This window comes from Ctenocephalides felis, unplaced genomic scaffold (genome assembly GCF_003426905.1).
Source record: "Ctenocephalides felis isolate EL2017-DRISC unplaced genomic scaffold, ASM342690v1 CF-g0.4_SCAFFOLD_01604, whole genome shotgun sequence".
In the NCBI taxonomy this organism is placed as follows: Eukaryota; Metazoa; Arthropoda; class Insecta; order Siphonaptera; family Pulicidae; genus Ctenocephalides; species Ctenocephalides felis.
Window position 1 is genome coordinate 21,650,108 of NW_020537758.1, and position 23,343 is coordinate 21,673,450.

Here is a 23,343-nt window from a genome sequence, read left to right on the forward strand (position 1 = left end):
GACACCCCATTAATAAATAAATGAGGACTCCTCTCATATGAGCAACTTTTTGAAAATTCTTTAGCTATAAGCTATACCAGCTTATTATTATCATTATTATTTGCAAATATAAATAATATGTACGGACACATCATTCATTTATTAATGCATACTTATCATCATTCGTGATTGACCTGTCTAAATGTACTCAACGTTCAAGAGTACCTTTGTACCTTGTTGTTTACTGATACTGATTTTATCAGTATATTTTGTGACTCATTTTCTATCAGATCTTTTATTAAATACTAAATAATTGGAATTTGCTATGACCTGTAATCAGAATTGCATTTCCTGAGACTTTGAACTATATTTTTTAAAGCTTCTCAATTAGATTTTAAATTATGTATGCCATAAATCTATACCAAAACTTATCATAAGACAAGCTTTTAATTAAACCCTTTAGTATATGTTTCATCCCTATTTTAATGTAAGATCGAGTTATAGAAGAACATTTTATTGTTTTGATTCATATTTCATATTCTAATTATAAGTATAAATAAATCTTAAGATGTTATATGCATTTATTATTAAATATTATCTACATAATCCATAATCATGAAATTCTTCTATATACATTTCATTTCTTTTCTGTTTGTGTTTCTGTTGGCTCCTGCAATTTTTTTATTTCAGGGTGATTTACAATATAATTATAAGATTTGCATCCCAATCGAGCAGTATTCGTTGGTAATTCTTTTAAAAATGCAAATGTAGCTTTCACACCTGCATTCCAATAATAAGTTGCAATGAAACCAACTTCACCAGATGTAGGTAAATCTGGAAGCTGTAAACATTATAAATAATTAATAAGTGGAAAGAAATATGTGGGCAAATATTGCAATAACCAGTTTGATTATGTCTTTGATAAAATGGTATAATTATTCCTAAAACTTGACTTGGATTTTATGTCTAAGTGTAAAAACGTTCAAAAAGTTGGGTCAAGATTTAAAACTCTATCAGGTTTCGTAAGCAGAATCATCAACTTTTTGGATTCTAACTTCATGATTAGGTATGAATAGAAGATGAAACTGTGGAAGGAGAATATTTTGCTGTAAGAAGAGACTACCTCAATCTTTTGCTTAACTTCTTTGGTTACTGGTTCCACGAGTTTAGATAAATCTTCATAAAGTTCAATTGTTCTAGAACTGCTACCCCATAGTCCTTGGTCAACTGATTGATAAACTATGCCCCCGGCAATACCACATTTTACAATAAACCTGTAAATCAGAATATTTATATGTGTAAATGTGCTATCAATATATATCGAATATATTGTTTTATACTTAGTAGCCATGTCCGAGATATTTATGAAAATATAACAATCTTAAATAACCTCTCTTATACAACCATTACTGACAGATGATAATTTCGCGCAGCTGTCAGTTTCCAGAATAGCCAATGTAAGAACCAAAATGTTAATAACAAATTTTTTAGCGTAAATATTTTAACAGTTGGCTGCTTGTAAATGTAATGGCAGTTTTTAATTGTGATTATTGTTTATTTATTATTTGTATTGTAAACATATTGTAAAATGTAATTATAAATATTTATAATTAATACATACGAAATAGTTACAAATAGAATTTTTTTTTACAGGGGTTTATTTTATTTTTCTCGTTTGTGTGATGCTCGTACCTTTTCACCTGTTAGGACTATAATTTTTTAAATTATTTTGCCCCAATCATTATCATTATTTCACTTATCATGTTTTTAAAACACCAACAGATGCCACGATTGGTTACATTAGAAAAACGTGCAGAAAGAGGCTCCCACAAGAGGAACAGGGACAGATACACTCCCGAGTCCTTACCGAAGCCAACTTCGCCAATTTCCGTCATCTACACAAGCGATGGCTGCGAGCGATGCTGTCGCCCCCTTGCTTGGCAGATAGTTGTGTGTTCGTGCTAAGTGTTTTGGTGCTGAAAAAATGATATTATAAATTTTATTATAAGAATGAATTAGTTCTAGTGATGTGTTTTAGTATGTGAATATGTTTAGATTTAGGTGGTATTGTGCTCGATTGATTATCAAATACTCATATATATTAAATATCTAACTATTGTGTTTGTACATGCGCCTGCGCTCATGTCAAAACAGACAAAGGTTTTGTGTATATGTCAGCTGTAATTTATAAAATGGCTATTTATTATTTATCTTATAAATAATAGTGTATATTTGTGATATGCAGTGATAATTTTAGTGTCAAAACAATGTTCCCCGATTCTGGATACGTTACATTGCTGCTGTTACTCATTCCTTGCATTGATAGTGGTGAGTTTTTAGTTTTGTTGCACTTTACTACCGTTAGGCAAACCATTAATGCAATTAATATGATGATAATTATTATTGTAACTTTTAAATATGTAGATCAAGGATTTTTTGCTTATATTCATATTTTTAAACAATATTTTTTGTGTGCAGATAATTAAATAAAAAGAAGTAAATTTCTTCTATTTAGGACAAAACATAAATGTATATCTATCCATAATAGCCCTTCTGTTTAATATTTTATTCCCAATTAAAATTTATCAATAGTGTTGCAGTTTCAGTCACTATTAATGTACTAAAAATCATCACCCCATAAAAATATCTTGTCTACACACAAATCTCTAAACTCCAATAATATAATATCAACCTGTTTGGACATTATATCATTTATTTTGTAGTTATTTATAGTTTCATTATTGATTTTTCTATGTGTAAACGACTCAATGTGGTTAATTTGATTATCCTTCATACTTCCAACAACCCAAAAGTTTTCATCAATTTTCTGATTGTTTATTATTTGCCCATAGGGTGAATTATAGTAATCGTCCAAAAATCGAAAATGAAAATTTTTGCATATTTTTACGTTTTAAGTCTTTCTGATCATTTTGGCATACTTCAGGAAAAATACACGTGTGTGTAGAATGTGTTTTGTATGCAATTTTTTGTCCACGATTTGGGGCGCATGGATCCAACCGATTTGAATGATTCAAAGTGCATTCGATTCCTATCGGCAGGGAGACGTGCTGATTATTTTTGGTAAAGACAAATCCAGCTATTTCGCAAGATGCAGAGCAAAAAGTGCTAAAAAGCACAGTTTTTGAGAAAACCAAACATCCGATTCGAATGATTCAGAAAACAATTTTTTATTTTAGTTGTTTATATAACATTTACTGCCCCTTGTTAAATGTTCATTCAACTAAAAAATGTTAAATTCATTACTTTCTACCAACAAACCTAAAATGCATACACCCGACGGATAAAAATAAACCCCGTGTTTTGTATGACTCAGCGCATCTGCTAGCATGTGTATCACATAAAATCTTTTATTATTAGTTGGAACTTCATTTTTATAACTATTTTAGTTTTATTTTAGTTCTGAAGTTTTGTCTAGTATGTCAGGTTTTCAATATATTCATCTATAAATGCTAACATCAAATACTATTCATAAAAACCCTTTTGTTCAATGTTCTTATACTTCATTAAAATTCATCAATAGAAGAACATTTCAAACCTTCTGTTTGGGTGTACTAGAAATCAGCACCCCATCAATCTATATCTTGTCTGATGTTATTTTAGAAGACTAGTGTTCTGTTTTACTAAATTTATTAACACTATTGAACTTTTCATTTCAAAATGTAATATATAATCTACAGAAGTACACAAGAAAGTACCTGAGTAAAATTTACAGTTTTTATAATACTACTTCTTACATGTTAAATATTAATTGAATAATACATATTATTAATATTTAAAATGTGAGAATAAAATAATAAATTCTTAGAATTGGCAATGATCAGAAGATGTAAAAATGACTAATAATAAAATGTGTGTAGTGTTTTACATATTTCAAGAGATTAGCTAATTTAAATTGCTTACCAAATTGAAGTAGAAAAATTATATTTTATACTCTTTTCCAAAATTTTAAAGAACTTTTATTACTACAATGATACAACATTATTATGTTAATTGCAACGTATCAAAATTATTATTAAACTCATTACAATTGTCCAAAATATTATTTCTATCATCCATTCATAATGATGATATTTTAAAATTAATCTGTCTGCCAATATATAGAATTATAAACAAATAATTATAAATGTTTTGAATACGATTATTATACTTTATAAACAATAATTAATGATTTAAATATACATATCACACAAGTCTTTGAATGCAATGACCTCAATTTCATAATTACACATGTGCACAGCGTTTATTTGTATAATCAGAATTAAATATGTGTTTTGTAAATATTTAAACTACAATTTAAATGAATTAGATTAACTCTTGTGCTAATTTAAATCATTGTCTTGTGGTATGTGTATTTTTGTATATAATATCGTAAACAATTGTTTTTTCAACAAAATGTCTTGAATGCACAAAGAGAAATACATAAAATTTATTTATTTATTTGTTTTACAAGCCGTTACAAGGCTCCTTTAAATATGTTAAAAAATTATATAATTTATTTAACGTAATATTTTTATTTTATTTATTATTTTTAGCTAACTTAGAAGAATTTTCACATTATAAGAATTATGTTTCACAATTTTATAAGTATTTTTACAGTACAAGTATCTCATTTAACGTTGTATTTTATATAATAGGCAGAGCAGGGCTCAAAGGTCCGCTGGAAAAAAAGTTCCACCACCGTTATCTCAAAAACAAATAAAGTTAAGAATGTTTTAACAACAATATTTGAAAGTAGAGGTAAAAAGATGTATAACCAGCCATCACCTTGGTTCTTACAAAGTTTCTATCGGGAGTTAAATGGCAATGTTTGAAAATCTATAACAGAAGTATTTCTTTCATTGTTAGTTTTTTTTGTTGTGAGCTCTGTTGTTTAGTTTCCGAGACCTTAATATAACTTTTAGGTATATTTTGTTTGATTGTTTTGTAAGATGTATTGTTATTTATAAGTTAAATTCAACAGTTTTTGTTATATAACCTTTATAAAAGCTTACACAAGGGTGGGGTAAAAAGGACTAACTGAACCTTTAATCTGGTAAAGGTATAAGCAATAAAAAATAGTAAATAAAAAGTAAATTGAGTTGAAAAAGGCAATTTTACAAGAGTTAATTTAAATAGTTATTCTAACTCTGCTGATTAATATTTCTGACTAGATCAAGGTTATATCCATACAGTGTAGTTGTATCTCTGTACAAATGTACCCATGAAATTTATATTTTGCATTGATTGAATAATGTAGCTATTATTTCGTAAAATCCCTTTAAAATTAAAAATAAGACATTGGACTATATACTCTCTGGTCGTCTTATTTTACGTCGCTTAGTAGGTAAAAAGGAGCAGGTGACAAATTTTTGAAAAATAGTAAAAAAAAACACTTTTACAATTATGAATTATTCAATTAGCTGCGAGTTTCACTAATATTAACACTTTCGGGACGGCACCGCTTTCAAAACAATCTACTTTACCGGCTGTAAACTTGATTTCATTGTGTATGTTATGCAATTTGTTTGATAAAAATTTGTGGTCATTGAAGGACATACATTTTTAATATTAATTTATTTTTGATCATTTTATAAAGAATGGTGACGTTCAAAACAGTTTCCAAAATGCATAGCTGGTTGATTTTGACATGTTTTACAATAAAATGTTGTTCGCCGCCTTCCTCCTGGTGCTTTTCTGCCAGAACAGACAGTACAATCCCTTTTTCTTTTAGAATTTAGAATATGCCACTGATTAGTCAGTGTATTTGGTCATTTTTTTGCTGCCATAATGGTTTATTTTTTCTATTATATTGTCTAATAATTCATTCATAAAATATAAAGTAAAATAATCTATTGGATGTCTTATATTGCTTGGTATTTGTAGTCGGGGTGTTTGTTGATGTATGTCAAACTCGATTATTGAAGAAGAATCGGCACATTGGCTAATGTCTTCCCGCTCTTCATTTATTTTGTCGAACTTCTTCTTTTTGTTGGTTAGATAATATCATCATTACATTCATCACTATCATCGGTGCGAATAGTAATTTCGTAAAATTTGTCTATATAAATGTCTATTTGAAACTCATCTTCACTACTGCTTAATTCACAAAATTTACCAGTCGTTTTGCCATATTTAAAAGCGCTTGGTCGTTTAAATATTAAAAAAAGACCATATAGAAAAGAAAAAGGTTAAAAATACTATTAAATAAATTAAAATTATTTTCAAAATACAATACTGTTTATCACTGCTATATGTAATTTATTCAACTTTTCGATGCAAACTGAGTCATTGTTTATAAAATAGCCTGCGCCTCACAGAGTATGTTTGGTCACTCAGGTGGACAGCCGTCCCCCAAGAGTTAATATTTTGTTTGATATGTGTTATTTGTTGTGGTTTTCACAAAACATTGGGCATTTATATAGTCCATGAAATGACCGTCGATCCTTAATATAAGAATATGTGTCAATTATCATGGTAATTAAATGCTTAAATGTTCTATCGTTAGTTTAGCAAATTAAAAGTAAACACGTGTAGGCTTTTTAATATTACGTTAAATCGATTGTGGTTTTCTCTTTCTGGGCGGTGTAAACGATGCGATGTATTTCTGTATTTTGTATTTATCGCGGAATGGAATATAAGTTCTGGTCACGTTCTAAGAATAAGTCACGTTCTCGACCCTGCGGGAATGACAATGTGGAGCGCCGAGTTCTGTTCCGAAGAGCGTTCTGGAGCATTGTTCCATTCCGCCCAGAATTTTTGTCAGAATATGGAGTGCCTCAAGGTCTTATGTACTCTTACAATTAGATCATACAATCTACTCATGTTTGTTGGTCAATGGTCACATTTTATCATTGTTGAGGCTTTCGCCCTATTTGCGGTCTTATGTATGACATCATTGGGTTTGTAATGCTACTAGATATCCTTATCAATAGAATATCAAACTAGTGGTGCACATGGTATCGTGCCTTAAAACAAATTGCTGGAACTTTTCGTACTGTGATATAATTAGATTTTTTTGAAAATTTTGAAATTTTTTATAACATCTAAATTTTTATCAAAATTTTGAAATCCATCCAAGTCGGTTATACTGTCGTAAAAGTCGATATTTATTTGAACTAACTTTAAGTCAACTTTGAACATTCGAAATCTTGGTATGGACTAAAATTGCTATAAAATATCTGATATTATGATGTGCATGTACCTAATGACCATTTTTGACCGCCAAATGGCATTTTTATTTTTTCACAAAAAATGCATCAATTACTCATTTATGGGATCGCCCGTATGTAAGCGGTTAAGAGCGACGGGACTTGTGTCAGAGGTCCCGGGTTCGATACCCACTTCGAGCAGCCTGTTGTCAGGCAGCAGTGACAACGATTTTCACTTGGAAATATAGATAGCAATATGTTTCCAAGTGAAATTAGCCCTCACCCGGCATTGTTACACCAATAAAAAGTCAGCCCTATTAGATTAATTCTAATAGCAAAATCATCAAATTGGGTTTGATGGGTTACCATCTAAAAAATACGAAGAAAGGAGATTTTTCAGCCCAACAGCTCATAGGACATAAGGTTCTGATTGATGTTAAAAAATATTATAAAAAAAAATTATTCATTTTGTTACTACAAGTGAAATCGTTTTTTGAATCAATCAAATCGGACACTTCCTTCTCTCAAAAACTGAATGCTTATTTTTTGCACTTTTTGCCCCGTATGTCCGAAACGGCTAGACGTACCTATGCCAAAAACTAATCAGCACATTTTCCCATCAATACGAATCAAATGTTTTATTCAAATCGATTGATCCATGTTGCCGAAAACATCGTCGAACATTTGTATTCGCACACACACATTTTTTTAAGGTATGCCAAAATGTTCAGAACACCTTGAAACGTAAAGATATGCAAACAAATTTATTTTCGATCCTTTTGCGATCACTATAAGTTACCCTAAAGGCAGTTAAAAATTACAATTGCCACTTAGTTTCTGGTAATTGAAAAACTATTACCATTCTATTTTATGCTTATAGAATCTCATTAATAAGAAACTATCTCAAACTACTCAAGCAATAATTGAATAAATTCAATTATATTAAACAAACAAACAATGAAACAAATTCTATACAGAACAGATTAATTACTTGATTTACTTATTTACCATTTAGGTACCAAAGAAACTCAACTTGAAAAGATTTTTCTACGAATTCTTCAAAGGATTGACACTGACAATCAACTTAATACAGAACTCTACTAATAATTCTTCTCGGGATACAAACTTATGAGTATTTCTTCTACACAAGACGAAGATTTTATGACTTATTCAAATTCTTTATAAAATATTTTTATAAAAATATTCTTTATAATCAATAAAAGAGTGAAAAAAGAGTATTGTCTTCAAATTTTCAATGATATATTTATTTTACGAATTGGTTGATATATATTTTTTACTATTGGATTCAATGATATTATTTATAACTATTAGGTATGACCAAATTTGATTCAACGAACAACTAATGAATTCAAGTAAGGCAGTTGAAAAAGTGGCCTTAATTGGCAAATTGAAACCACGATTTATTCCATTGTTGACTCACATATCTTATTGAGCTACTCAACAAAAATTATTGGAGCTTCGTTGGGATGTTTTGCCATATCCATCATGCAATCTCTACCTTCGACCATCTGATTACTTTTGGTTTTGGTCTTCACAAAACTTGAATTTGAAAATTGTATTTTTGCTACGTAGTTATAACATGTATTAAAACTCTCCTTCGATACTCAGGTTGTTGGGTTATAATTTAACCCTTGTAGCTGTGGACTGTATTAAACACTGATTTGTTTGTATATTATGTATTTGCTGCAGTTCTAATTGCAATCACTGATTTATTACTAAGTTATAAATGAAGAAAGATATATTTATTTTTATTTGTTATTTGCATGTTGTTAAGCGGACTTTACTTTTTGAAGTGAACAACTAGTTCGATTAAAACACTCCGCTACCCCCTCTACCAGGGGTAGCAACCATTCCGTGTAAAGCTTAATGCCCTGAAGTTTTGTCACTTTCATGGCCAATATAATAAAACGAATAGACGTCCGAACAAAAATATTAATAATGTGATGGTGTAAATTATACCTGATTCAGATTTTTGCTAAAAATAAAACCAGAAGTTTCATGAAAGTGGTATAATGATTCTGCTTGCAAGATGTCAAAAAGTCATTAACCAAAATTGACAATACATTACAAAATAAAAATATTTTGTTCCATGATAACTATTTTTTTTTCTTCACGACATATTATTGCATTTGTTATTCATTCGCGAATTTAAACAGATCCAATATTACATCCAGCTGTAAAACTTGTGATAAATTGGCGGATTAACTTTCGTAAAACTGATTGTTCAAAAACTTTCTTATTGTTATAATAAGAAAGTTGTGTTTATAATCAACAATTATGAACCTCATAATTGTTGATATTGTGTTTTATGGTATTCTACGACCTCTGCATTTAATTATTCATCGAGGTTCATAATTATGTATTCGAGCGAGCGGAGAAGTTTGTATAACGTTTGTTTATTTTCCTACCGCGAGGCAATGGCTACTGGAACTGGACTAATGAAGTTTGTATTATGTATTTTTCACTGCCCCGTCAAGTCTCTCGTGCGAACGCCCAGAGATAGCAATTAATTGTTATGGCAGTTCGCAACGGCTGACTAATTGCCCGAGGATTCATTACAGAATGGTGTTTAATAAAATTGCGCGAGATACTACTCCAAATGTGCGCAGTTCTCATTCTCCGGTTCAGAACAAACTAACATAAATCACATGGAGCACCCATCCCTACCCCTTAACCTAAATTCGCCGTTAATCGTGCCAAGTATTAATAATTTTAATATATAGGTTTTTACACTTACATTCAAATATAGAATAACAATACAAACCTGACATTTATAGGCCAATCCTGCGGGAAAGTAGACCATGTTATTAGATGTCTATGTTATTCAGCAATTACCATAACTTACTGAATCTTAGTGTAAGAATTGCAATTGATCTGTATCATTTCGATTTCGATCTGTTTATGAATATGAACATTGATCCGTCTATGGAATAGAGGTCTTATTTTTGAGAGGTAAATTCCTGATTATACTACCGAGTATCAGCTTGAAATGAAGGAGCTGTTAAAACCTGCCGAATGGAATAATTGTACAAAGTTCTTCAAACCATTGCCTAATCTACATATATTTAAAAATAAGTCGGGTTTTTCTTCCTGACGATATAACACCAGAACGCACGAACCGATTTCGACAATTTTGCATTCGTTGGAAAGGTCTCGGGCTCCGCAAGGTTTATAGCTAAGAAAATTAGTGGTGCATCGTGCCTTATTGCGAATTGCTGGAACTTAATGCACAGCATTTAAAAATTCGAGTAATGACATTAGTGATAATTATCAGAATTATGCTTGGTTAAGTCAACGAGCAACTCTTGCCGCGAAGAATAATGATGTACACGCACTGAATTTCACCATTCAATCAAAAATTGTTGGCGATTTGGTGACTTACCAATGATTCCAACTGGTCTTCCGTTTGACTTCAAACGATTGCAATTTCCAGTTCGCCTTGCGTTCGCAATAACAAGTCGCAAGGCCAATCGCTTAGTGTTTGCGGGATAAATTTCAAATTATGCGGGATTATTTTGAAAATCATTGTTTTTCACACGGGCAGTTATACGTTGCCTGTTCACGAGTTGGAAAACCATCCGCTTTGTTTGTGTTAACGTCAGACAAAACAAAAAACAAAAAATGTGGTTTACCAAAGAGCACTTCAATGAAACAGATAATTTGCGGATTCAGTTTCATTTACTTAGAGAAGTTCAACTAAAAACACTTCATTTTTGTAATCGAAATAAATTCATTACTGTTGTGTAATAAAATTATTTTTTTCCTTTTCAAATATAAAACAAACAAAAAAATTCTTCATCTTTCTCACGAAACCAACTGGTGGCGAAATGGAGTTTGTCGGGTTTGCTAGTTATTTATAATATACAATAAGAATATTTTTATATGTAGTGCTTTAATATGAATACATTTATGGGTTACCTTTAATTTTAATTTCATTAAAAACTCAAATTACTGGATATCACTAAAACCATAATTCACGAAACATGTAAGATCGGTCTAAGTATATGGCTGTTCATACATTGTTGTTTACTATTTATTTACAGAAAATAAAACCACATTTTACGTTCTTTAGATCCCATTTCATAAAATAGCACAGAACATTACGTTCAATGGACGCAATTTCATTCTCAAGTTTAGAACAAACTAATATAAATCAAGCGTCCTTTTGCTGCACCCTTAAACCAGAAATTTCACTAATTTGACCGAGAGTGAAAATTAAGTTCATACTCATAGATACGCTTTGCTGGTTCATTTAATTGAATTCCGAATTCTATTTTACAAATAGTAATATAAAAGTTTTGTGCGTTAAGTCTATCATAAGGTATTAGTAGTGCATAAAATTCGCATACGAGCTTGATACCAGGCAGCGTTCATAGCACAAATCAAATAATTGTGGTTGCCCTCTCGAGAAGCAAAATTAGGTCAGAATGTACGATAGCAAATACAGCTCATCGTAGAATACGTAGTTGAATGCTGTGTAAAAAAATATTACATGCTCTAAGCAATTTCTATGGAAATTTCTACAAATATATTGCAAAATCAAACTTTACTAAAAAAAAGTGTGTTTGAATGCAATGTATATAAATACAATTCATAATATATTGTCTGATTTAGTTCTTAAAGTAGGTCATCGGCGAGCTTTCTATTTCAAGCAAAATTGCTTAGTAATATTTACTACAAACGATAATTTTATTGCATTTAAATATGTAATAGACGGAACTACTCAGCAAGATATTGTGCTAACGCAATAATGTAATTAGATCGCTATTATTAAATTAAAATATCAATTAACTCTCAATTTTGAATTGTACACATCATAATAAAAATTTGAAGTTTGAACACCACTATTTAAGTGGTGCATGAACATCAAGTCATATCTTTTGAAGAAGTCAGAAGAGAATTTAACTTTAATTTTTTTTATTCAATTCATTTATCAAATTATAGCCAAAACTTGGAAGTGCTCAAATGGTAAATTATTTACTATCAATGCTATATTCAGAAACCGATTATGTCCAAGAAAATGGTATGTTACAGTAATCATTAAGTAGCAATTAATAATAGTGCTACCTTTTATTTTATTTGTCCCTAAATAGTACAATACGTTTATTACAATTGTTTTTGTTGGATACAATCAATAAAAAACTTGAGATTCTATTAGATTATCAGCTAAGTTTTAACGTTAAGAAATTTTTAAGAAGTTACCTTTGCCAATAGAGGTTTTTGGTTACTTTATCACTTCGTTATTTTTTACTTTTTTCTTATTTTTTTAGGGTACTACACGTTCGTTTCATAAATGGTTTCATTATTATAATGTGGGTCATTTTCCATAGCCCTTAGAATTATTTTTTGTCCACTTTGCATTGTTTTTATACCGGGTCCCTTGCACATACCGAAAGCTCTTAACCATGAATACTTGTTGGAACTACCATATTTAGTTCTGCATAGCAAGATCTTATTCTCGTACGTTTTAGTGATACAACCTACGGAATTGAACTATCAATTATTATTTTTTATGTAGAAAATTTAAAAAAATATCCAGTGAACTTTTATCGATGATTTAAATATTGATGCGGGTCTGATATCTCTGGTCGGTGACCGGCAGCCGGGCACGCAAACAATTAACGCGCACAATGGACAACGATGATGGAATATCAACGAGTGTATGCATACTATATACCTCTTGTGATGAATTCATTATAATACAAAGCAAAAGCAATTACACATATGGTAATTTCATGATTAAAAAATATGATTTGGAAAAATGGAAATGAAAATATGCTGCCATATGCCAAATCTCACATACAAATGATTCATTGAAATGAAACTTCATATTACTTATTGCCATTAATAAAAACGTTATCTAGAAAACTCATTTAATCTTCCAGTAGCAGCATACACAATTAATTACAGCACTTTCAAAGTTATAATTTATTTAACACTATTACTCGCGGTCTGACAGAGGTTGATAGCTTTAGTTTATATCAGAACCGTGTTTTAATGTAACTTTAATATTCAAATATAGTTAAAAACTTTATGGTTATAAAACAGATGAATTAGAGAGAAAAATATACCTACTAAAAAGAACACATACTGCCGACGTTCGAAATGTTTGTTGTTTTGTTGTAAATCTGAAGTAAAAAAATGGGAAAGTTTAGAGTTTAGGAATTAGGCATTGAATATAAAAAATATAAAAAAAGTAATTATAATTATACAATATGTACCAAACACTAAGAAAATATGATTGTTTTAAATAAAAATTCAGTGTAAACTATAATCAATATGTAATACTACTTTCATTACTCTGTTCATGAAAGTTCCGCATTTGAGATAAACAATATAATATGCTTCTTGTAGCATTATTGCTCGTATGTAGAAATTTCTGCAAATGCAAAACAAATGACGCCAGAAACGTTTTCCCAGTAGGTAATGATGATATCGTTATTATATTCCGATCAATCTCATTCGTGTTCAGTAAATTGTATTCTTGTAGTATTTTTTGTATGTTGTGGAAGTGATGGCAGGTTTTTGTATATTCTAAAGTGGTTTGGTTGTGGTTCAGTGATTCTTCGTTCTACTCGTTGCGAGATTTCAAGGACTGAAACCTATGTCGAGAGTGATCACCACACTGTAACGAATTACATTAATGACGAATCACTATCGGAACTGGTTCGATGTCTGATTCATAATTTATCAAAATAATGATATCGACACCTTTATTAAATTATGTGCGATTGGGAATGAATAAAATTATACTACTAGAATTTCTAGAACGTTAACAATAGAATTACTTAACGACTTAACAGATATTTTGTGTCGTTAGTATGTGGTTTTGATAAACTTTCGATAAGAAGGAATGCTATCGATGCGCGTGTGTGTGACTAAGGATCTACAATGTTGTAAGGGATGAATAATCAAATATATTACGTAGTTTATTGAACGAAGCACATAGTGTCTAACACGAAATACATATAAACGATTTGGGTTAATTGAAATCTTTTTTAATTCGCAAATGAGGTTGTGCATATATTGATGAGAATGCACGAACGATTATTTTATGATGATTCGATCTTTTGCAAATTTTACACGCTGCACATATCTTTCAGTTACTTTTGTGTGTCTATTATAGTTTCCTGCATTTTAATTATGTAATTCGTAGTTTCAAATATCAGAATTATTGTTCCATTTTTCTTTCTTTGCATAAACGCGTACACAGCACAATTAATGTGCTAGTTTTTAAACGGCCTTTCCGTATTACAGAATATGTTTGCTCAGCAAGTGTATTTCATCATGTGTTAACATATCTGGCAATTTGAGTCGCAGTTCAACGACTTGAGATGATTACAAATTACAATGAATCGTTGTTCTGTACGATTCCAAATGACGCCATGTAAAAAAATCGGCTTCTTCGAAATAGTATTAGTCATAAACAGTGGTGTGTAACTATTCTACGAAGGCGATCGATTAAATCAGAAGTATGTGTTACAAAGCATTAATTTATATTTGATGATAAGTAACATGTAAGCGACAATAATGTATATACATATGGAATTTATGAAACAGTACTTTCAATTACATATATTAGTTTGTGTAAATTTAGATCTATCTGGTTTTGTTGGCCTGCTGAGACTGCCTTCAAATAGATTTAGGAAATTGTAACTTTATAAGCTTTGGAGCTACTAATTGCAAACATATTTAATTGCTCACATGGTGTTGTTGACTAAATTTTATTGATATCACTTCTGCTTGATAAAAATAACCCTAAATTTCTAACAAGAGTCTAAGTCTACAGGCAGATTTTAGTTGAGCTTCCTTCTTAGCAGAATATCAAGTAAATTAGCTATTTTTTGGATTGGAATGACATTGAATTTTAGCTTCGTCTTCTTGGTGACCTTCTTGGTACTACAATAGAGATGTTATGGTCATCAGGTAATAAATTTCAAGCAGTTTTCGCGTTTTTTTACCGAAAACAGAGCAATTTATTTCGTTCTTTTGCAGTTTAAAAACGTGTATAATTTGTCCTCAACTTATATAACAAAATATACTATACAACGTGTGATATAAGCGTTGTTATGAACTTTCGAATTTCGTCACAGCGTGCGTGCCAGCGACCGTGGCCTTCGAAATTGCCTCGTTAAGCTACAGAGTTACGCCACATCGCATGCAACTTTTGTAATTAGATCGTGAGAACGTATATCCCGAACAAAAATCATACAATTGTTTAGCAATTCTGTTCAAGCTTCGATGGATGGATACAGATTTACCACTTTCGATTTCCTCCAATTACACCTAGCGAATTTCTTTAGATACGCTTTTATTTAGTGAACAATTTCCTGGTTTATGAAATCTGATCCATTGCATTCAACAATATGTACATCACACTTGACTCTAAATTAAGTAGATTCAAATTGTAATACTTTGTTCAGTTCTGGACTTCTGGTAGCTTTGAGAAATTAGACTACAATGACGACTATATGATTTTGATTATTGTAAACGCTTGGTGCAATGTTTATTGAATGTTATTATTTGCACTACACACAGATCCTCTATTACCCCGAAAGACCAGGTATAATTTATAACTAAAATAGGCTATATTACACCTTTAAAATAACTCAATTGAAAAAAAGAGTAGTTCAGTATATAATTTATATTTTTTAGTAAGATGTAAATGGTACAATTAAGCGATACCTTGAGAGTACCTATACTAGAGTATGAAAATTATTTTAATGATGTCAGATAAAAGAGGATAGATATATTAAAATTGTAAGGCGCGAACATGCCCCCGAATTTGAAAAAACAATATTCATATTAATTTTGTATTATTAATGTACGCTACACATATACATTTCGTTATTTTTAGTATGATTCTTTTTTTAGTCATAACAAAATATTTGATTGGCACCTGATAATGAAGCATGTTTTTGGTGTATTTAAAACGCAGTTATAGTGGAATTTTCTATAAAACCGAACAACTGTTGAATCAATATCTTAATTTGAATGAAATAATACCAATAAACCTTTGTGAAAAATAAATATATGTAAAACGATGACACCAAAATAAAATTTGAATGCAGTCGAACAGTACAATCATTTACTTGTCCATATGGATCACTCAATGTGGACAATTGTGAAGTTGATGAATAACATATAATAATCTACATTTAATATTTTGCCATATCTACAATAATATTTATTCTAGCCAAATTATTTTATCTCCATCACTCGATACGTCTCTATTCGAAGAGATTACTTTTGTTCGTGCCTATGAGCTTTTATGATTTATAACCAATTATCACGTTACTTGTGGATAATTTTCTATTGTTACGCAAAATTGTCATGCACGTCTATAATTTTCTCAAAGCTATTTTATGATAGAAAGTTACGCTTTGTTCTAAGATATTTAAATATTATTGCCTGGATAACAAATACTCAGTATTATCGGTAATAAATTTTAAATTTCTATTCACCCATGCGGTTTTTTAAGATATTTAAATATTATTGTCTGGATAGCAAATACTCAGTGTTATCGGTAATAAATTTTATATTTCTATTCACTCATGCGGTTTTAAACCGATTTTGCTCAAAATTTAATAACCTTTTAATTGCTACTACTTTTAATTGCTACTTACTAAGTTGTAAGTAAGTCATTGAATATGTTTATTCGAGCGCCTATATATAGTTTTCCGTTTATGGTTGAATATTATTATTTTCACGTCTTATATAGTTCCTTAAATTTTTTCAACACAGAACTTGAATATGTATAGTATTATTATACTATTCAGTAAGACATAAATGATTGCGGTTAGCTATTTATATTACCGTTTTAAAACGGTATAAATATTCAAGCAACTTTATCAATTTCAGAAAAAAGATGAAATGGTTCATTTTAACTAGCATAAAATTCCACTGTATAATGTAGATTATAAAATGGGATTGGTTGGTAAAGGCTCAAAAGCTTTAATTTTATTATAGCTTTTACCTGAATTTACTTTGTAGCCCAAATTTTCTAGTTCATAATTCTGAACATACATTGAACATGGGATAATGTATCTGATTTGTTACCTCTCTTAATTTTCATATAGTATTTGGGTAATCGATAGAGCATGAAAAATATTAAATAAAAAGGGCCATTTGTAGTTTCTGAAAAAAAATGTAATTTTGAAAACTGTTTTATTTCTGCAGAATGTTCTTACGTTGAATCCTATGAACTAAACATTGGACAAATGGGTTCGGTTTAATTTGTATGTTGTGATTTTCGAAATATTTTTGTTGCGTATCTTTTGCTTCATTTTTTTTTCATTATTGCTTACTAATCAAAGGGTTATTATTTCAAGCAATCGTCTAAAATAGTTATACCTTCCTTCACTTTTGAATATAAATAAATTTTGAGAACCAACAAATCCTCCGATCATTCGAAGCCCGAGCAGCCGGCACTTTCTCGCGTTGTTTTGTTGCTTTGCGTTGAGAGTTGCTGCGAGATCCGAGCTGAGTACACGGTCGGCGGAGCGTCAAGTCGATTCCTTCTTAGTTTTTGCACTCTTTATCAACGACTCACCTACTTGTTTTGTTCGTAATTCCTTTTGTTCTTGTTGCTTATGGATATCATTTATCAAAACACAAACAGACAAATGCTATTTGATGAGTTATGTAACGGTTATGATCATTGCTCTCCATTAGTTGTTACAGTAAGAATAGGTTTTGAAAAATTGTTTCATATAAGGTAATGTATTGTCACGAAATGACTTTTACCTTTTAAATATGCGAAAAGATTTTTTTGTGTTGTTGTATAAGCAATTGTCGTGGATATATTTTTATAGAAAATATAATTTGGTAACGTGATTTACTTTTCTTAAATTGTTTAATTATTAAAACACCTTTGTCTTTACTATGGTTCCCATTAGTCTTAATAGTTTTCTCAGTTCGAGTATTTCCTGAATTTTTGGTATAAGTTAACGAGAAGTAATAAAATGATTCTACTTTATATTTGTACATTTGACTCTCAATCAATTAAAATTTTATTCTAAGCGCAAGCTCTACGTGCGTGAATTACTGATTTAGAATGAAATATTGTTATTTTCAGGTTTTCATTTTTTACTCCATTTTTTTGTTATTAAACTTTTGATGGAACTTACAAACACACTTTTGTACATTTTTATAAAAGAAGGACCTTTCAAAGTCGACTAATATTGAGTATTTTATATTCATGGTTTAACAAATAGTTTTAATTCTGGGAAACTTCAGGCAATTGTGTCATTATTTTTGACTATGATCTAAGAAATGTTATTAATGATTGCGGATCCAAATTTTAAATGAACAAAATCGATAAAAATTAACCACAAAAACCGAGAAATGTTTACAGTTGCATAAAAGCTCTAGATTGCACTAAAAAGCTCATTTTCAAATTATATAGATTTTTTTTTCTATTTTTTTTTGTGTTACGACTAATACTATCACATATGTTGTTCTTGTTCTAATTCAGAAATATTATATATAATCTTTTATAATATTATATATCATCTTTCAGCAATATTATTTAATCTTTTCCTCTTATTTTTTGTAAACACATTCCAATGGGGATTGAGATGCAGCAGAACTGTGATTATATTAAGGAATTCTAATGTTTTAAAATTCGCTGCGAGTTAATTTTGATATGCAATCACTAATTATTATTTTCGTTGCGAATGTTCATTTATCAGAACATTACAACGAATTGCGATTATAATATGGGAATAATATTTAGATAAGAAACCAACATTCAAAAATGTAATAGTGTTTCCCACGATCGGTTTACTATTTCCATTTGAAAAATTTGTTTATTCGACAGCTGAAATCAAGTTTCTCATAACGCAAGATCAATTATCATAATTGAAATTTTTCTTCTGTTAAATATAAATACATTTCGGTTGTTTGAATAATTTTGTTGAGTTATTTATTATAAATATCATTCATGTTTATTACATTGACTATAATAATATTATATGAAATAATTCTGTAGGATAATTCCTAAACAGACGGAAATGGTATTAATTAGAGCTTAAGTAATCATTTCGCAAACTCATTTGGCTAATGGGTTACGCGAAGTATGTTATGCGTAATTAATTTGCAAATAAGCGTTTGCCGTTTGTATTTTCTTATCAGCTTTTCGAAATACATAAATTGAGTTACTTCCCATACAAATAATTATATATATTGATTAATTAATCATAAGTTACGTTTATAGCATACGACTTATAATAATTACACGCTGTGGATAAACAATATACGAATAATTATCAGTTTTGTGCACATAGCATAAAATGTTTTGTAATTGAAATAAATTTAAATTTATTTAATTTCATTAAGAATATGAAATGCATAAATTTAAATATAAATTATCTTTTACTCGTATATAATGCAATATATTTTAATTTATTCACAAACTCACACTAATTTATGAAAATAATAAGTTTTAATCGGCACTTTTATGGGAAAATACAAAATTCGACGCTTTGTTTAGCGAAAAATTTACATGGTAAAAGTAAAATCGTCAAGTGTAACCATTTACTTTCGTTGTGCTTTTTACACTTTCTTTTTCAGAAAGTGTTATGATTATTTTCAAGATCAGGTCAATTAGATTTTGTTGTATAATTCAGTATATAAATAATTGGATAATCATATGAATATAAAATTATTTAATTATATTTTAAGTAAAATAGGTTAGAATGCCACTGTAAAACCTGATTTAATTGATGTTTAGACTAATTAATTTTAAACCCTGATTATATTTTCCACAGGTGGTTAAACATACTTGAAAGGGAATCTTTTTAATGATTTTAACATCAACAATTCTTAATCATCTTTAATATTTACTTTATAATTATTGTTACTTTAAATGTTTTTTTTACTGATACCTTTGGGGTTTTATAGGATTTTAACTACATAATAAACTCGTATGCCAGCTAATTAATTAACAATTGATACACTTATTTCAATTGCTGAATATTTAATCTTTGCTTGGAATGCAATTAGTTAGTGATATCGAAGTACGGATTTCATTATCTGTTTTATAACAGTTTTTCAAGTCTTGAACAAATATCATATATGAAACTTGAAGTGCGAAATTATAAGTATTTATTTTCGAATACTATTCCTGTTTAAAGTTATGGTATCTTATTTTGATGTCATAATCTTTCGTGGAATAATGCTTGTGAGGAAATATCACTGGTGGAATGAATAATACCGATAAACGTGTTTAATTATTGCGAAATTCTTGTTATCTGAACCTTGTGAAATTATATTTGGCTATTCATATACCTCAAAATTATCATGAATCAAATTCTTACTGTATTTTTTAATGCATGCAAAATTTTAATTCGTAGTATTTTATTAAAACATTTATGTAATAATAATAATAGTATTAATAAGATAAAATATTAATTATAATAATAACGTACCATATGTTAAATTTGCTGTAATCATATCACAATGAACTTCAACTTCTATATAAAAACCTTCAATTTTGTTTTACTAAAAGAGCAATTTTACCATTATTTATTTCTAGTATTATCAAAATGCTTTATTTCCTGTTTGTTTTGTAGAGTCTAACGACCCCTCAATGATGATGAGAAGGCAATTTCAGAATCTTGCCAATCATCCTTCTAATAGAAGTTTTTCTGAAAGGATTTTCAGAACATTATCTTTAAATATTCTCATTTAATGTAATAGACGGCACATTTCTCTATAACATCTAGCTTATGAATCAATGACATTCAATAAAAAATCTCACTTTTTGAACTGCAATTAGAACAGCGCAAGATTTTTATTATTAGAATTGATCTAATTCTGGTTATATATTTCCATAATTAGATGTAGAATTATGCAGGAAGGGTTATTTTTAATTTGAAACATATTTTTATCTATAAAAATAATAATTACCGTAAAAATATTTTGTATCACATTGGATCCGATGAAAATCTATCATATTATTGCAAGTAGTATCTAATGATGTTCTTCCTTGCAATTTTCATTTTTTGTAAGATTTCAAACAGTGTTTGTAATTTTGTTAAATCCATAATCAACGTGTAAGTTCGTGAAAATTTAGAATTTTCTTAATAAACTTATTTAAAAAGTACTAATAAAAATAAATGCAATGAGAAGAAAAACATTTTTAAAATATTTTTAAAACTAGTTTTGGTAATAATAGTAATTTGGGTACGGTTATGCCATTTTTTTAGAAATAATTTTGTTATTTTACCAGTTAGCTGAGAGAAAAGTAAAATAAATGCTAATTTGAACATTCGCCTTCTTAAAAATAATGATATACTATGGATTAATAATAAAATAAAGTCCCAGGACGGTTGTGACAGGCATAAAAATAGGTTAAAAAACAATATCTATAAAACGACTTTTATTGTCAGACATATAATACACAACACAACATAATCATTTAAACAAAGTTTATGAATACAACAATATATAACAAAACAGAATCTTTTAAGCAAGAAATCTTTGAAAAACCTTTCGTTTACTGCATAAAATTTTCCTTGCCCTTTTTGTTTCGTATTTTGTATTTGTTAAGTTAGATTTTTTTCTGTTTAATCTTCGCCCGAAAAGACCAAGAAATGCATGTCACAACATATATACATATCATATAAAATAAAGCTAATTACAGTTGGTAATTTATTACTAATGTTCAACTTACAGTAAAATGGCAAACAAAGTGATCTATGTGTTTATTTAATTTTATGCTGTGTTCAAGACAATTGTATTATGGAAACATATAAATTGCATAGCCATCTTTACACATCGGGCTCGCCCGTAGGTAAGCGGTTAAGAGCGATGGGACCTGAATCAGAGGTGCCGGGTTCGATAGCCACTTTGAGCAGCCTGTTGTCAGGCAGCAGTGACAACGATTTTTACTTGGAAATATAGATAGTAATATGTTTCCAAGTGAAAATAGCCCTCACCCGGCATTGCTGCATCAATAAAAATACTCGCCCTATTATAGAAATTGTAATAATATATCATATAGAGATGTAACAACTGATTGGGTTGCCATCTGTAAACATACTAGTGTTAAGTCAAATCAGCACAACAGCTTATAGGACTATTGGGTTCTGATTGCTGTTAAAAATAATAAAAAAAAAAGTTTACACATCAAATTTGCTATTCTCCAGCTTTTTCAAATATTGTGAATCATTCAATAGTGTGAGGCTCTCTATTTTCTTGTCTATTATTAAATCAATTATTGTAATTGTAACATAGTACAATGTATATTGCGTGAACTAATATAGTATTTGGCGGTGCGTCATTTAGGCACACGTTCGATGGACGGAAACAATCACAGGAACCGGAAACACGTACAAATGAGTTCGGAAAGAGTGTCAGCGTTAGCATTAAATTTGATTGATTATACTACAGGAATATGCCGAACAATAAATTTTGATCTGCTCGAATTGATCGATTATCTATATATTGATGATTTTCATGCACAACAATGCGCCGAAACTAGAGGACATAAATTTTCAGATACCACTGGGGCGGTAATGATTTATAAAGTTTGCTCTCGTGTTTATCGTATATTCATTTTGAAACTGTTGATTATTTTTCATACACATGTTTTGTTGATAAGGTGATATCATATTTGACTCATCGCTAGTCGAATGAATTATTATAATTGTCTGTGTTAAAAATATATTCTGGAACTCCATATAATTTTTTATTATTAGAGAATTAAATCTTGTATTTTAATGACAAAAGCATTAAGTAATTATATATATATCAGTTCAAAATAAAGATTGCCCAGTGGTGAGCTTTATTTTCTTGATTGAATGTATTCTTAAACTAAATGAGGTTATACGAACATAACTGATAATTGAATTATAAATGTGAACAGAAGTAAAAATCGAAAATATATAATAATTCCGGTAAATTAGTAACTATAAAAATACGAAATTATAATATTCTGTAAAAATAACATTAATATGTGAGCTGAATGAGATCTTGGAAGTTGTTTAATCAATCATTCGTCTTCCTCCCTTTGGACCCTATTTCAAAATTAGTTATGACTACTGTCACAGCCATACTTAGTCTCTTCTACTACCATCATTTATGAACATTCTTGATAAAATTTACATAGAAACTTCAAATTTACTATAGCAACTTCGTATTATTTTTCACTACATTTAAGTATTACATTTTTTTTCTCAGGCACTTACTT

The 23,343-nt window shown here is 29.5% G+C and overlaps 2 protein-coding genes across 2 annotated transcripts in view; one reads left to right on the plus strand and one right to left on the minus strand.

The window, feature by feature from the left end:
• Positions 1 to 616: 616 nt before the first annotated feature.
• Positions 617 to 1,412, minus strand: LOC113373520 (MICOS complex subunit MIC13 homolog QIL1-like). Its single transcript, XM_026613813.1, has 3 exons — positions 1,320 to 1,412; positions 1,103 to 1,253; positions 617 to 820 (listed from the first exon to the last, which is right to left on the minus strand). The coding sequence occupies exons 1-3, from the start codon at positions 1,328 to 1,330 to the stop codon at positions 617 to 619; spliced, it is 366 nt and encodes a 121-aa protein (XP_026469598.1). The 5' UTR covers positions 1,331 to 1,412.
• Positions 1,413 to 1,952: 540 nt separating this feature from the next.
• Positions 1,953 to 23,343, plus strand: part of LOC113373521 (disintegrin and metalloproteinase domain-containing protein 10-like) — a 184,009-nt gene continuing 162,618 nt past the window's right edge. Inside the window, exon 1 of the mRNA XM_026613814.1 lies at positions 1,953 to 2,307. Within this exon, the coding sequence (XP_026469599.1) occupies positions 2,247 to 2,307 (61 nt within the window). The 5' untranslated portion in view covers positions 1,953 to 2,246. The remainder of the gene's footprint in view (positions 2,308 to 23,343) is intronic.

Excerpts from the sequence above, each read along its gene's own strand:
- LOC113373520 (XM_026613813.1), bottom strand. Across the intron at positions 821-1,102 it reads AAGTTAAGCAAAAGATTGAG|CTTCCAGATTTACCTACATC; the intron begins GTAGTCTCTTCT and ends TAATGTTTACAG.